At 36.1% G+C, this 13,027-nt stretch overlaps 1 protein-coding gene across 7 annotated transcripts in view; it reads right to left on the reverse strand.

The window, feature by feature from the left end:
• The window catches only part of Kcnip4 (potassium voltage-gated channel interacting protein 4), a 1,067,715-nt gene that overhangs the window by 4,150 nt on the left and 1,050,538 nt on the right, over positions 1-13,027 (reverse strand). For all 7 annotated transcript variants that reach the window (XM_031342219.1, XM_031342222.1, XM_031342225.1 and 4 more), the window contains 3 exons: positions 3,004-3,111; positions 1,169-1,273; positions 515-577 (listed from right to left, as the gene is read on the reverse strand). In XM_031342219.1, the coding sequence (XP_031198079.1) occupies positions 515-577; positions 1,169-1,273; positions 3,004-3,111 (276 nt within the window). The remainder of the gene's footprint in view (positions 1-514; positions 578-1,168; positions 1,274-3,003; positions 3,112-13,027) is intronic.

Below are 13,027 nucleotides of genomic sequence, written 5' to 3' on the forward strand. Positions count from 1 at the left end.
GTTTTAAGAGAACTATGTCTGGAAAAGATTAAAGGTATTGTTATTACTATTACTATTATTAATGTGTGTACGCCTATGTGTAGGTACGTGAACACAAGCATGTGTGGACCTGCAAAGTCCAGAAGAGGGTGTCAGATTCCTTGGAGTTGAAGGTACAGGTCATGTGGGAATCCTGATTGGTGTGCTGGGAAGAAAACTTAAGGTGGGCAGCAAGCACTCCTAAAGGCAACTCACCTCTCCATTACCAGAAACTGTAATTTAAATCTATGTGGTTTTGTTTGTCGGACTGCAATGAATCCTCCCTAAAGGTTTTCAGAAACAAACGGAGTGCACAAGTAAATTTTCACATCAGTATTGCATGCAGTCAGATTGGATGTGTACGTAAACCTGATTGTTTTCAAGTAAGAAGCCTGTCCCATTAGCTTATACACTTGATTTATATTTTTCTTAATTCATATTGGCTAGTAGGCTATGCTCACTTGTAGCTGATGCTAACAAAATTCTCCTTACTTACTTTTTGGCAACTTTCAATGAACTCATCTATGGTAACGACACCATCTTTATTTTTGTCCATCTTCTGTTGAGAAAGAGAAGAACAAAACATTATATTGAGTCGCCTTTTGATAGCCTCCCCGTTCCCAGTAGATTCAAAGAGCTAAGAATGGAACTCATCGTTTTGTCTTACATGGGACAGTTACACACAAGGAGGAAGTACTGGGTTCCTAAAATGGGGGTGCTCAATCATTTTAGGTTGTATGTTTCCCCTGCCCTATGTAATGTAACCTAAACTGTTTTCTAAATGTGACAGGACTTGCAGAGTTTCCTGAAATGTAGAGTCTTGGTTTTTTTCATTTATAAAATAGAAGAGTATAGAGAATTAATTTTCTTTAGGGTCTTTTTGGGACCTGCATCACAACGCTTTCTGAAATAAGAGAATGCCTTTGTCAGGGTATTGTCACTCTTCTGAAAGTATGTCTGTCATAATACACTTAAAAGTCCATATTATGAAATTAAGGTAGTATTTGTCCTATTCTGTCCCTATGAATATACATTCTCTTTGCGGTTTTTGTTGTTTTTGTGTTTATTTTTGTTTTCTGATAGTGTGTTTTCCAGGCATCAGGACATCTACTTATAACCGTCCTTCCTCATTCACATCTTTCATTCCCACCTGGAAAAATGTCTCCACATGCTGTCGGGGAGCATCTTCCTTGAGGACAGGGTATGTGCATTTCCCCATCATGTCATAGATTGCTTTCATTATGTCCAACATTTCCTGAAATGGAAAGACACTCAAGTGAGGCTACACACCAACTGTGCAGAAATCCATCTAAGATGCATTAGGAGATTTTGTTCATAGTGTCTCATTTGCTTATTTCTTAAATTATTTATGGGGTGCCTTTTGCTTGGCCAGCAGCCAACAAACAGCCTTTTGTCTAATAGCAGTAAAATCCAAATGTACCAATCATGAGAGCTCAATTTTGCAATGAAGTAGATTCCCATATATCTCGGTTGGTTGGGAAAGGAATAGTCTAACTTAAATACTTTGATTTTCAAAAACTACATAGAATTTGTTTTATTGAGCTATTATATATTTTATTGATCGATGATTTCCACTTATTCGAAATATTTTAGATTTAGAACTATAACTGCTAATTACAAGCAATTAATAAAAATTTTTGCAGTTTTTATCACTTTTTCCTGTTTTGGCTTTTTTTGTAATTGGATTTTTTATTTATCCTGTTTTGGCTTTAACTAAAGAAGTCACAGAAGAGTACAGATTCAAATATTTTGACTAGGAAGCACTTTAGCATTTTGTTAGCTTTTAAAGTAAAATCTAGTTTTTGCCATGTCATTAATTCAGATTTAATATTTGACATGAAATGTATCCTAGATTAATTGGAGGATATGGTTCTACTCATATTTACTTTTGAGAACATGGATTAGATATTAAAGCAGTTTGTAAAAATAGTAAAAATATAAAAGATGTTTTAAACAGAGATACATGGTAAGGTAAGTTAATTACAAGATATAGGAAGAGTTGATGAGCTCTTTTAAACACAGAAAGGCATAGAATATTAGCACTCTATTCAGTTCTCAACTCTGAAGCAAACAAAACAATAGTTTGAATGGGAAGGGCGACAATTCCTAATGTTTGCTCTAGGTGTGTCAGTGTTCTTGAGGTACTTAGGCAATGGATACTCATGCTGTACTAAATAGTTGAGAAGTGCCATCTATTCCTGAAGTCTTAAATTTAGCACTCCTTGATGACATGCAATCTGATTCTTTGGATCCTGTGCCAGTGACTCATCAAACAGTGGTGTCCTGGTACCCTGAGTCTGTGTATCTAATAAGGTATGTTTGTGTCTTTGGTCCTGAGGACTTCTTCTCATATGGGACCCTTTATTCAAGCTATTAATGCACACAGAAAGGCCATCAGTTATGCCCAGGCTTTAAGCAGAGTGTTCCTTTAGTCTTACTCACATCCTATACTAAGGGTGGTTACTTTCCTCCCTTCCCTTCTCTTGTGCTTTTAAATTATCTTAATAAGTGAGCATTTTAATTTGTGAATGGCTTTCATTGATATCTCCAGTTGTGCTTGTAGATCCCACCATTGTCCTTATCCATCCCAACAAAGAGAAATATCTGACAACCACTGGGTGGTGTAGCTTTCATAGCTGTTGATTTTCTGGGACCCTTGCTCCCCAAACTATTGTCCACCTGACATGAGAAGGCCTCTGTTACTCCTAAGGATCCCAACCTTTCTCCATATCACTAGCAGAATAAAAAGAATATAACATTGATATGTTTTGTGTTTTCTTTGGAAATTATTACAAATGAGTCCTATCCATTCCAATTTTATTGCAATATGTCTCAACATCACATAAAATAAAATATTTTTGGTTTCCTAAAATAAGATTTTAAAGTAACCATTAAAATTGCTTAATATTTGGAAGTTGAGTAAAATGGCTCAAAAGATAACTGAATTGGTGTGCCATCTCTTACTTCTTTAGTGATGTAGCCATCTTTGTTAATGTCATACAAATTAAATGCCCAGTTGAGTTTTTCTTGTACTGTCCCTCGAAGCAAAATGGAAAGACCTTTGATGAAATCCTAAAAAACAATAAAAATATAATTTAGAACTCAGTAAAATTTCCTGCTAAGTGATGGTAGTAAAATTAACAACTCTTTGTGTTTTGAACACGTTTCCAAAATTACTAATGTGGTTTTAGTCTTCAATTCTTCAGGGTTCTTTATGAGTATGAACTGTACCCCAATCTTTGATATTTTTATTTAATTAGAACCTGAATTAAATTAGCCATGATACCTGAAATTGTACCTTCATGCATGAGTACACACACACACTGCACATATACACATACAGTCTTTTTTTAAGAAAATATAATATTCACTAGTAAGAAATGCAGATTATCCCTAAGAAACAGAAAGCTGTACTCTTTAATTTAATTATAATTGACATGTGGGCAGTTGTGAAAAAACTGGATCCAGAGAGCATGAATCTAAATTAGTGTCTTTTTGGTCTCTAATTTCATATCTGTAAAATGAGGGCAGTATCTACCTCAAAAATATGTTACGACGATTGAAAGAATTAAGATACTTTTAACAGTCCCTAGAGAGGGCATTGGTCATGAAAATCTGTTTTAACTCTGTGGAATGCTCAGCTAATGTCTAAATGGATTTGATTACAGTGAAAAGGAATCAGCCTAAGCAGAGAAAATTCACAGGTATTTGCTGTTATATAAAGTAAGGTCAATATTACAATATGACTGAACTCTGGAGTGACAGTCTCTTGTTAGGGATGAAAAAACGAGGGAAGTCTAACAGCTGCCCTTTGGGTGAACTTGTATTCTATCTCTGCTTCCGCATTCCACCATCCAATAGCTGTTTTCCTGTCCCAGTTTAATTTTTAAGTAGAATTTTTCTTTCTTCATTGATGGTGTTATTGGGGCAGTTAGTGTACATGTAGCTCACAAATTAAAATTTATGTATGATATCTGGTGAAAAGTCCTCTTCATCCTAAAATGGGTTTAGCTATTTCTATTCTAAGAAAAGTTTGTAACTATATATGTTTGCTTATATACATCCTCTTTTTCTTTATATAAATGATTGCTTAATATGCTGTTCAGCACTTATTTTTTTCCTTAGTTGGTCAAAAATGAAAGATTTAAAGCGAGCGCCTATTACACCATAGGACTCTTTGTTTGCCTTCTTTGTAAAGGGTATATTCCATTTGGATATGTTTCTCTTTTATGATCTCTGCAGCAGTAGCAAAGTCCAACACATCCTTGGCCTAGTGATGGAACGTGGCCTGGACAAAGACAGGAAGTTTGTGTCATGTCTTTGACCAAGATCATCAGATCTGTGGCTTGATATGTTATTGAACCTAGTCCAAGTCTAAGAGTGATTATGAAGTTCTTGGACTTTTAGAAGGAATGCTAAGATTAGAGATGCTCTTCTTAGCATGACAGGAACATTCAGTCATGAAGTTGCTCATAGCACCTTGCCAACATACTGGGCCACACTTCCTGTTCAGTCAGAACAATTCCTGGCCTTTTCACTCCTGTGAGTTCATAAATATCACATACCAGTTATTCTACGGCCTGGCTTCTAATGTCATTAGGGAAAGTCCTCTGATTGTCATGCATACCTGCCTCTTAAGTACTAAACATCTTGAACAGACTTGCACTGAGCAGTGGCTATGGTCTACCGTCTTTTGGCTGGGAATGGGTTTCTGCCCTAACCCTGTGACAACCTGGGAATAAAACTATCTTAATATTAAAAATACCTGGAGCAAAACCAATACCAACAGGATTACTGTTCTTTATTCTGTGTTATCAAGATGTCTAAGCGGGGAAGGAACAGAAACTGCGGCTTACTACCTCAGCTTCCCCAGGTAATGTCTGGTAGATGTTTGTAAGCTCTCCGTTTGATGATACTACTTTGCTGGGATCATTGTTCTTGGTCTTGGATACCTTGCTGAATAGGGTTCTCTCTACCAGGAAATTCAGTTGTCTGCATTAAAGAGCTTCCTCAAATTGATTTCTGCTGGAGAATTTTAGAACACAATTTGATGATAGTTTGATTCTCATTCTCTCTCTCTCTCTCTCTCTGTCTCTTCTCTCTTTTCCTCTCTCTTCCTCTTTCTCTCTTTTCCTCTCTCTTAACTATCTATCTATCTATCTATCATCTATCTATCTATCTATCTATCTATCTATCTATCTATCTATCTATCTATCTATCATCTCCTATATTTGGTTTACTATATTCATGATAAACACACTTGTCACTAACCATGACTATTGTAGATCCTTCTCTAAAGCATAGCGAGCAAGGCCTGACTTAGTAATTACCTAGTCTTCAACTGTCATGACTATTCCTTACTCTGTGTTTCAAGGCTGCTTCCTATTCCTGGCACATTCATCTTCCTGACTTCTGCTAGCCAAAGACCACTCTGGCTTCTAGCAACCCATTGGGAGGTGGCTGCTACCAAGTCCAGATGGGACGCATTAAATGACTCAGTAAAGGTTGTGAAGGTGACAGACTCAGCATAGAAAGTCATTAATACATATGAGTGTTCATTGAGTTGGTCTTCCTTGCATTGTTTTATACAAACTTTAAACTATTTATTTTTCTCTACCAGGTTCTCCCTAAATAGGTCAAATTTCCATAGTACTTACACTCTTAAAATATTTAGAAGATGAAACTTCAGGAACAAATTGAAGTTATATTTTCATGGGACCAAAGATAACACTGTACAATTATATCTGCTTGTCTATCTATTTATGTGTAGATATGTGTATATGTTTCACAAGATTATAGCCTGACTTTATCCTATAGAGGAGACAGCTTACTTATTTTGATTGAAACAGTATGCCTTTTAAAATAATTTAGTGTCTTGAGAAGTGATTGTAGCTACACTAAACTAAATTAGAAGTTCTTTGATTTTTAACCTCGCTGGTGACCTTTAAGAATTTGATAAATGTTAAGCAATATTCATAAGTTTATATACAATAAATACAATTACAAATATAATAATTTTATAAAACTATTTGAAATTATGCTGAAAAATGTTGTAAGCATGTATAAATTTAATACCTGCTAGTATTAAATATTTCTATTCTCTCTATTGTTATATATATGAGCACATATTTATAATAAAAGCCACATATATGATCTTAAATAAATTATAGATATTGTATATATTTTATAGCATATGCATATGTTAAATACTTATGTATCTATAAATAGTGAAGAATATCTCATTGTTTCATTTATATCAGCATTTTAAAATTTATTAATCATATCATATATTATTTGATATGTTTAATATTTCAAGTATTTTGCCATACTATTGAAAACCCTTGACATCATAGCAGTAACTGAAAAATCCTAAAAATATCTTATATTTACCAGAGTAACTTTATGTTTTGATATAATGTAGCTATACATGACTTCTGAACATTTTGAATCACAAGAATCACATTTCAAATATTTTTTCAAAATGATTTCTGTTTTCATCTATGTATATGGTGTTTTGCCAGCATGTATGTCTAGGTGACAGTTGTATGCAGTCTAGAAGAAGGAATTGGATCCCCTAGAACTGGACTTAAAGGTAGTTGTGAACCCAAGATTAGGTGTTGAAAATTGATCCCCTGGGCCCCTGGAAGAGCAAGCAGTGCTGTTAACTGCCAAATTATCTCTGCAGCCCCCAAGAATCACGTTTTAAATGACAATCCACCACACACAGAGATACAAACATACATGAATGAAAATGTAATTTTATGCAACCATGGACCAGACCTTGAAGTTATCACAGTGATATTTTCTTTCTATTTTTCTCTCACTATTTTTCTAAAATGCTATGGTCACTGAACTCTAATTTCAGTACCTGCATGATTTCAAAGTCTGCAGCACTGTGTAGTGACATGGATATAAAGCAACTCAATTCAGTAATTCCTATTGTTTAATATGTAAATTAATTAAATTGTTTCCTTGTTAGAAATGATCCTGCAGCAAATGTTTGTCTGTGTTTCTCATGATTCTGTATTATTTTCAGAGGGAAGAAGAACTAATGGCTAAGTGGTCCTAAGACACAGAAGTTAGATGTAATAATCACTAGTGAATGTGGATTTGAGGGGACATCTGGTTCAGCAGTTCCCTGTTAGATGATGTCAGTTGCCTCATATAGCCTAAGGAATGAGTACTATTGTCTTTCCTTTATAGATGGATGCTCAGGGATGTGACTCCATCACAACACATAGCTTGGAACAGCAGTGCCGGAAACTTAACCAGACACCTGATTCAAATTCCACACTTCCTTTCTAGCTTGGACTGGAGCCAAGACCTGTGGTCATGTAGAATATCAAGGTAGAAACATGTGCTGAGTAAACAACTGTTACTGAGTGTAGGACAAAGGTGTGAGGGAATGTGAAGGAGAGGCTCCACTCCACTTTAGTTTGTTAGTGCACTGTAGAACATTTGAAAGTGTCTGCAAAACATAATCTTTTCATGAGTGGATAACAAACAAATATGTAAATAAATAGGAAAATGGTGTAAAAAGTCAGGTTCCATATACTCTTGGATATAGATTCTATTAGAAGACAGGAGTAGTAATGCCAGATATAAGTACCCATGCGCCTGTATTGCTATAAACATGTGTTGTATTTATTTATTGATGCCTGGAGAAGGAAGGACAAATTCTCCCTGTGGAATTCCAAATGAATAAGTTACATCCTTGGGTGCCCTCACATTTCATTAATATACAGTGACTTCTTTCTAAAGAGTATCATTTTGCAAATGGGTAGACACTACACTACGAACCTTGACAAATGCCACTTTTGCCAGTCAGACAAGGTCAGTATCAACAGTAATAAATCATTCTGACAGTGTACTCATTCTGTGTGATAAAATGCACCCCCCCCGCACTCTTCATTTCCCAAACCCATAACCCCAATTTAATCATGAGAACCTATCATACAAATCTGAACTGAAGGGCATTCTACCAAATACCTGAAGAATACTTCGTCAAACTGTCAAGATGGTTACAAGTAAAAGAAGCCTGAGAAACTGTCAGTGTTAACAAGGGTCTAAGGAGACATTATATCTAAATGAACTTTGGACAGGGCTAAATGAAATTCTATCCTAAATGGGGTACTGGGTCAGAAAAAGGACATCCAGTAAAACCCAAAGAAATCTGAATATAGCATAAAAGTCAGTTAATAGTATGGTATCTGTGTTAGCTCATTATCTGCAGCAAGCATGCCCTGTTAACCTATGGTGTGAGTTAGCGAAGAAACTGCATCCCACATGAGATCTCTCTGTTCTCTGTATTTGTATGTAAGTGTAAAACTTGGCTAATCCTAAAAAAAAAAAAAATTATGAAATGATTTAAAAAGCTGAGATTGGTCTTCAGAACACAGGAGCAATTACAGATATTTGTTGTCTGCATATTTCTCTTGTCCTGCAGTGTTCCTTTGTTTCTGAGATTTCTGTGCAGATGAAGGCCTTTGCCATAAGGAAGTCGCAGGACTTGCACTTGGAGATGATGGGAAGTAGATAAGGAGTGCATCTGAGCCAGGGGTGCTGGATCCCTGATGATAAAAGAGGTGCAAGCTCTCATGATGGGGTGACAAGAAAAGCTAGACAGCAAGCCTCTGGCATGCTGATGGGTGTTTGGCACATAGTAGGCTTGGTTGATATTTATTTATTTATTTATGTATTTGTTTATGGTTTTTCGAGACAAGGTTTCTCTCTGTGGCCCCGGCTGTCCTGGTACTCACTCTGTAGACCAGGCTGGCCTCCAACTTGGAAATCTGCCTGCCTCTGCCTCCCAAGTGCTAGGATTAAAGGTGTGTGCCACCACTGCCCAGCTGATATTTATTAAATGAATAAAGGAATGAATGAAGTTGAATACTCTTTAGGGATGCCTTCAATGAGAGCAGAGGCGTCTATGTTGATCAGAAAACAACAATAATAGAATTCTGTACAGAAAAAAATGGTGTGTGTGTGTGTGTGTCCCAAAGATGAACAAACCTGATAAAAATGCAATTGTATCACAATTAGAAACATTGCTTAAAATAGTATCTCCTGACATTTCTAAGGACATAGCTGTGCCACTTAACAGAGTGACACATACTAGAATGTTTTTTCCATAAACTTAACTGATATTTGTATAAAATATTTTGTCAGCACTGTGAATAACAGAGCTATTAGTTTGGGGTAATGCCTCCACTGCACATCTCCATGGGGTGCGGCTCGCATCATTTTCCGTGGGAATTGAGTTGTCTGCAAATAGCATTTCCTTTCAGCTCTAACTCATCAGTTACCTGGAGTAGCAATTGTACCTATTTCAGAATTATTCTCAGAGAACATTTTAAGTCAGCCTCAATAGCATGAGCAATCTGGGAAATTCTCAGCCACATGAATACCTGAAGGTGATAATGTCTGAGAGTATGGACTGCAATGAACTGTCTGACTGCAAAATCAAAAATATTTGGTTCTTTCTGGCTGCTGACTGAGACCATGGATTTTAGAGACATTGCTAGAGATGAGTAAGATTCACTCCATTTCCCACTCTTCTAAATGGCTTTGAACAAGTCAGCCTTCTAGTGTTCAGGCCCTTGGCTTTGTACAAAGTCGAAGGCCTTTGGCTTTCTCTTTCTTATTGATTCATTTCAAAATGATGAACTTAACACATATTGGGAAGTAGAAGAGATGCTGACTAGTAGTACTAAATTGTGTTATGGTGAATCCAAAGTCTGAATTAAACTAATATGAGTATCTACCTCTATCTATCTATCTATCTCTATCTATCTATCTATCTATCTATCTATCTATCTATCTATCTATCTAAACTGTCCTTTTTTATCTATGATCTATCTCATTTATCAATATATTATCTATCATCTATCATTCATTATTTACCAATTTATATCTAGCTATATCATCTATCTAATCTTTCATTCATTGATTGATTTATGTATTATATATTAACTATAATCATCAACTGATCTATATCTATTTAGCTATCTAATATATCTAACTAATTTATCTATCATTATTTATCAGTTCATCTTCATCTATCTCTTATCTATTATCATCTAGCTTCTATTCATCCTCTGTCCTCTAACCTAGCTACTTATCTGCATATCATCATACTCTATTACAGTAATCAAAGGATCCAAAGAGCTTCACCAGTGGCTGCACGATAAAAGCTAGTTTATCCTTTACACATGGTGAGGGGATTCTGGTTCATCAGAAATCCAGGTTCCTTCTACTATGCTGCAAGGGCATAGTACCCGATCTTACAATTTCCACAGATGAGCATGGATGAAAAATTATTTCCACCACTCTCTGACCACAGAACCTCAGTTAAACACCACCTCAGGGCAGTAGATGCTGAGAAGAGCCTAAGTATGTGCTCATTGAGTACATGAACACCAAGAGCCAATAGTTGGTATGGCCTCCTTTATTTTATTTTGGTGAACAGATATAATACATTTGATTGTCATTTCCTATGGACTTTGTTGAAAACATTGATACTGTGCATGTGCTCTGTACCTATCAACTGTTTATTCATTTATGTTTGAAAGTATGAAGTCTCTCAAAGACAAAATTCAGGATTTCAGGTAGGAGATGTACATGAGACTGGAGAATAAATGTGTGCCGACCAACTGTTTGAGGCTGGACAGCCTGAATTTGAATCTTAAGTGCCTTATATTCTAACTGTGTAACTTTGGCAGGATATTTAACTTTGTGACTCTCCTTTCTCATTTGCTAAAAGGAGATAACAAAAGTACCTAGAAGGGTTACAGAAATTAATACTATGTAATTATCTCAGAAAATGCTAAAATAATGAAAGCTAAATAAACACGGGTTTGTATTTTTATCATTGAGTAGCTATTGTCGCTAATATATTGGGCATTTGATACAGTAAATGCCTATGATAATGAGATAATAATCTGTCATAACATCTCAGCATAGTCATCTGAACCTTTGCCTGGATATGTTTAAGGATTCTAGGTTTTTGTGTAATCTAGTGTAATGTGATGCCAAAGGCAAGAATTAATTACCTTATCAGAAAATTTCTGAAGTAATAAACGCTATAGCTAAAATCTAATAAATATTGAACATTTATTTGGTGCTACTTATATGTTTGCCTGTGAATTTGCTTCACTGCTGGTGTTGAATTGATATGAATATTAAGGCCTAGAGGATTTAAGTACTAAATCCTGGGCCCCACAGCCACTTGGTGGCAAGGAGGAGATTAGATCTAGTCATAATCAAAACCAGATTCCCTCTGACTTGTTCATTCTGTCCATCATCTTTAAGCAAATATTGGAAATCTGCCATTTTTCTTTACCTCAGAATTAGGATGATCTCTGCTAATTTTCCCAGGATGCTATTACAAACGTGTTTCCTCCCAAGGCATTTCTGTTATTTAGATATCTTCCAGGTAGTGAGTTAGTTAAGAAATATAACCACAGTAGCCTAGCTTAAAATTTGATTTTGATTCACCATTTATTGGCATTTATGAACTTTGTAATTCATATTAAAAAGAAAAACATTATACCAACAAGAATATCACAGGTAAATGTCACAAGTAACCTCCCAAATTAAAATCAGCCCTAATAATAATTACTGGTGTTTTTTATAATATTCATCATAAAAGCAGTGTTATAGATTACCCCACATTATTGACAATAGACTGACTGACTGTACATGTAAAATTAAAGTTATGTGAGACATGGATAGCAGGATAGCAAGTTTCTGATACACAATTGTTTTCAAGTAGTGAAATCACTAGTAGTATTTGCCTCTGCCATTCTCTGTAATGAACTATAATTTTTTTATTAGGTGCACTAGAACCTTTGTCACTCACACCATAGGCATATGGGGGCTATGCTGATACTAGCATTATATATGAAGTACTGAGAGGATAGTCTCCTAGAAAGTCTAAGCTGCCACTAGAAGTGGTATTTTAGGAAATCTGGGACAACCTGGCACTTTCTTCTTTGGCCTAGTAACTACTGCTTCTGCATCCAGGATGCTCAGCACCCTGTCCTAACTTCTTGGTTCACATCTCAATCACTAATATCTTCTACCCTTCCCTTCTTATGATATTTCTTGGTTAAGTTTTGTGAGCTGATGTTTGAAATTTCTGGTGCAGAACTTCAAACTGATGGCCTGAGTTTTTTTATGAGGGCACATGAGAAGGTATTTAGTTGCCTCTGGAAATTCTGCCCAAGGACCATTGATTGATATTTTATGAAGATTCACTCTTCTTCCTTCAGCCTGCCTCCACATAGAACATATGTGTTCAGAGTACAGCCCATACCAAAACTGTTTTCTCTCCTAAACATATCAGATGGTTACAGTTTCCTCAAGTTTATGGTTAATAAGTATGTATTCATCTCAACTTTTACTATAGTTCAGTTTGTCATCAGCTCCTGTCTGGACTCTGAATAAATAGCTTCTAAGCCACTCCTCGTTTCAGGAGAATAGCTCTCACACACATGAACATTGAAATGTCCTCAGGGGTCCTTATCTCTTATAGTGCAGTCTTCAACCTCCTTAGTTGGCAGCCTGCCTGAGATGTGGCCTCTGTTTCCTTTCCAACTCACTCTCCTGGATCATATTCTTGCATTCTGTCTTCCAGAAGATCTACAGATGTTTTCTCTTTATTCCCAAGGTGATAGTCTCCACTCAGACTCCGTCTCATGTTTCCCATCTCAACTTGTATTCACTTTATTACCTTCTGCTAGTTTCTCAAGACATAATATGTAAAAGCCACCAATATAGGCTTTGCTGTTCCAGTCACTTCTGCCTCTGCTTCATTTTCCCATCTAGTCTCATCGCTAGCCTCACTCTATCATCTCACTTGGTGTGTCAGTATCCTTATTGGAATTCCTGTTCATGTGTGTGGGCTGCATCTTCCCCACACCCTCAAAGTAGAAAATATATATCCTAAATGTTATCATTCTCACTCTTTAGTATCTCTCTGCCTGCC

The sequence above is a fragment of the Mastomys coucha genome, unplaced genomic scaffold (assembly GCF_008632895.1).
Source record: "Mastomys coucha isolate ucsf_1 unplaced genomic scaffold, UCSF_Mcou_1 pScaffold22, whole genome shotgun sequence".
NCBI lineage: Eukaryota > Metazoa > Chordata > Mammalia > Rodentia > Muridae > Mastomys > Mastomys coucha.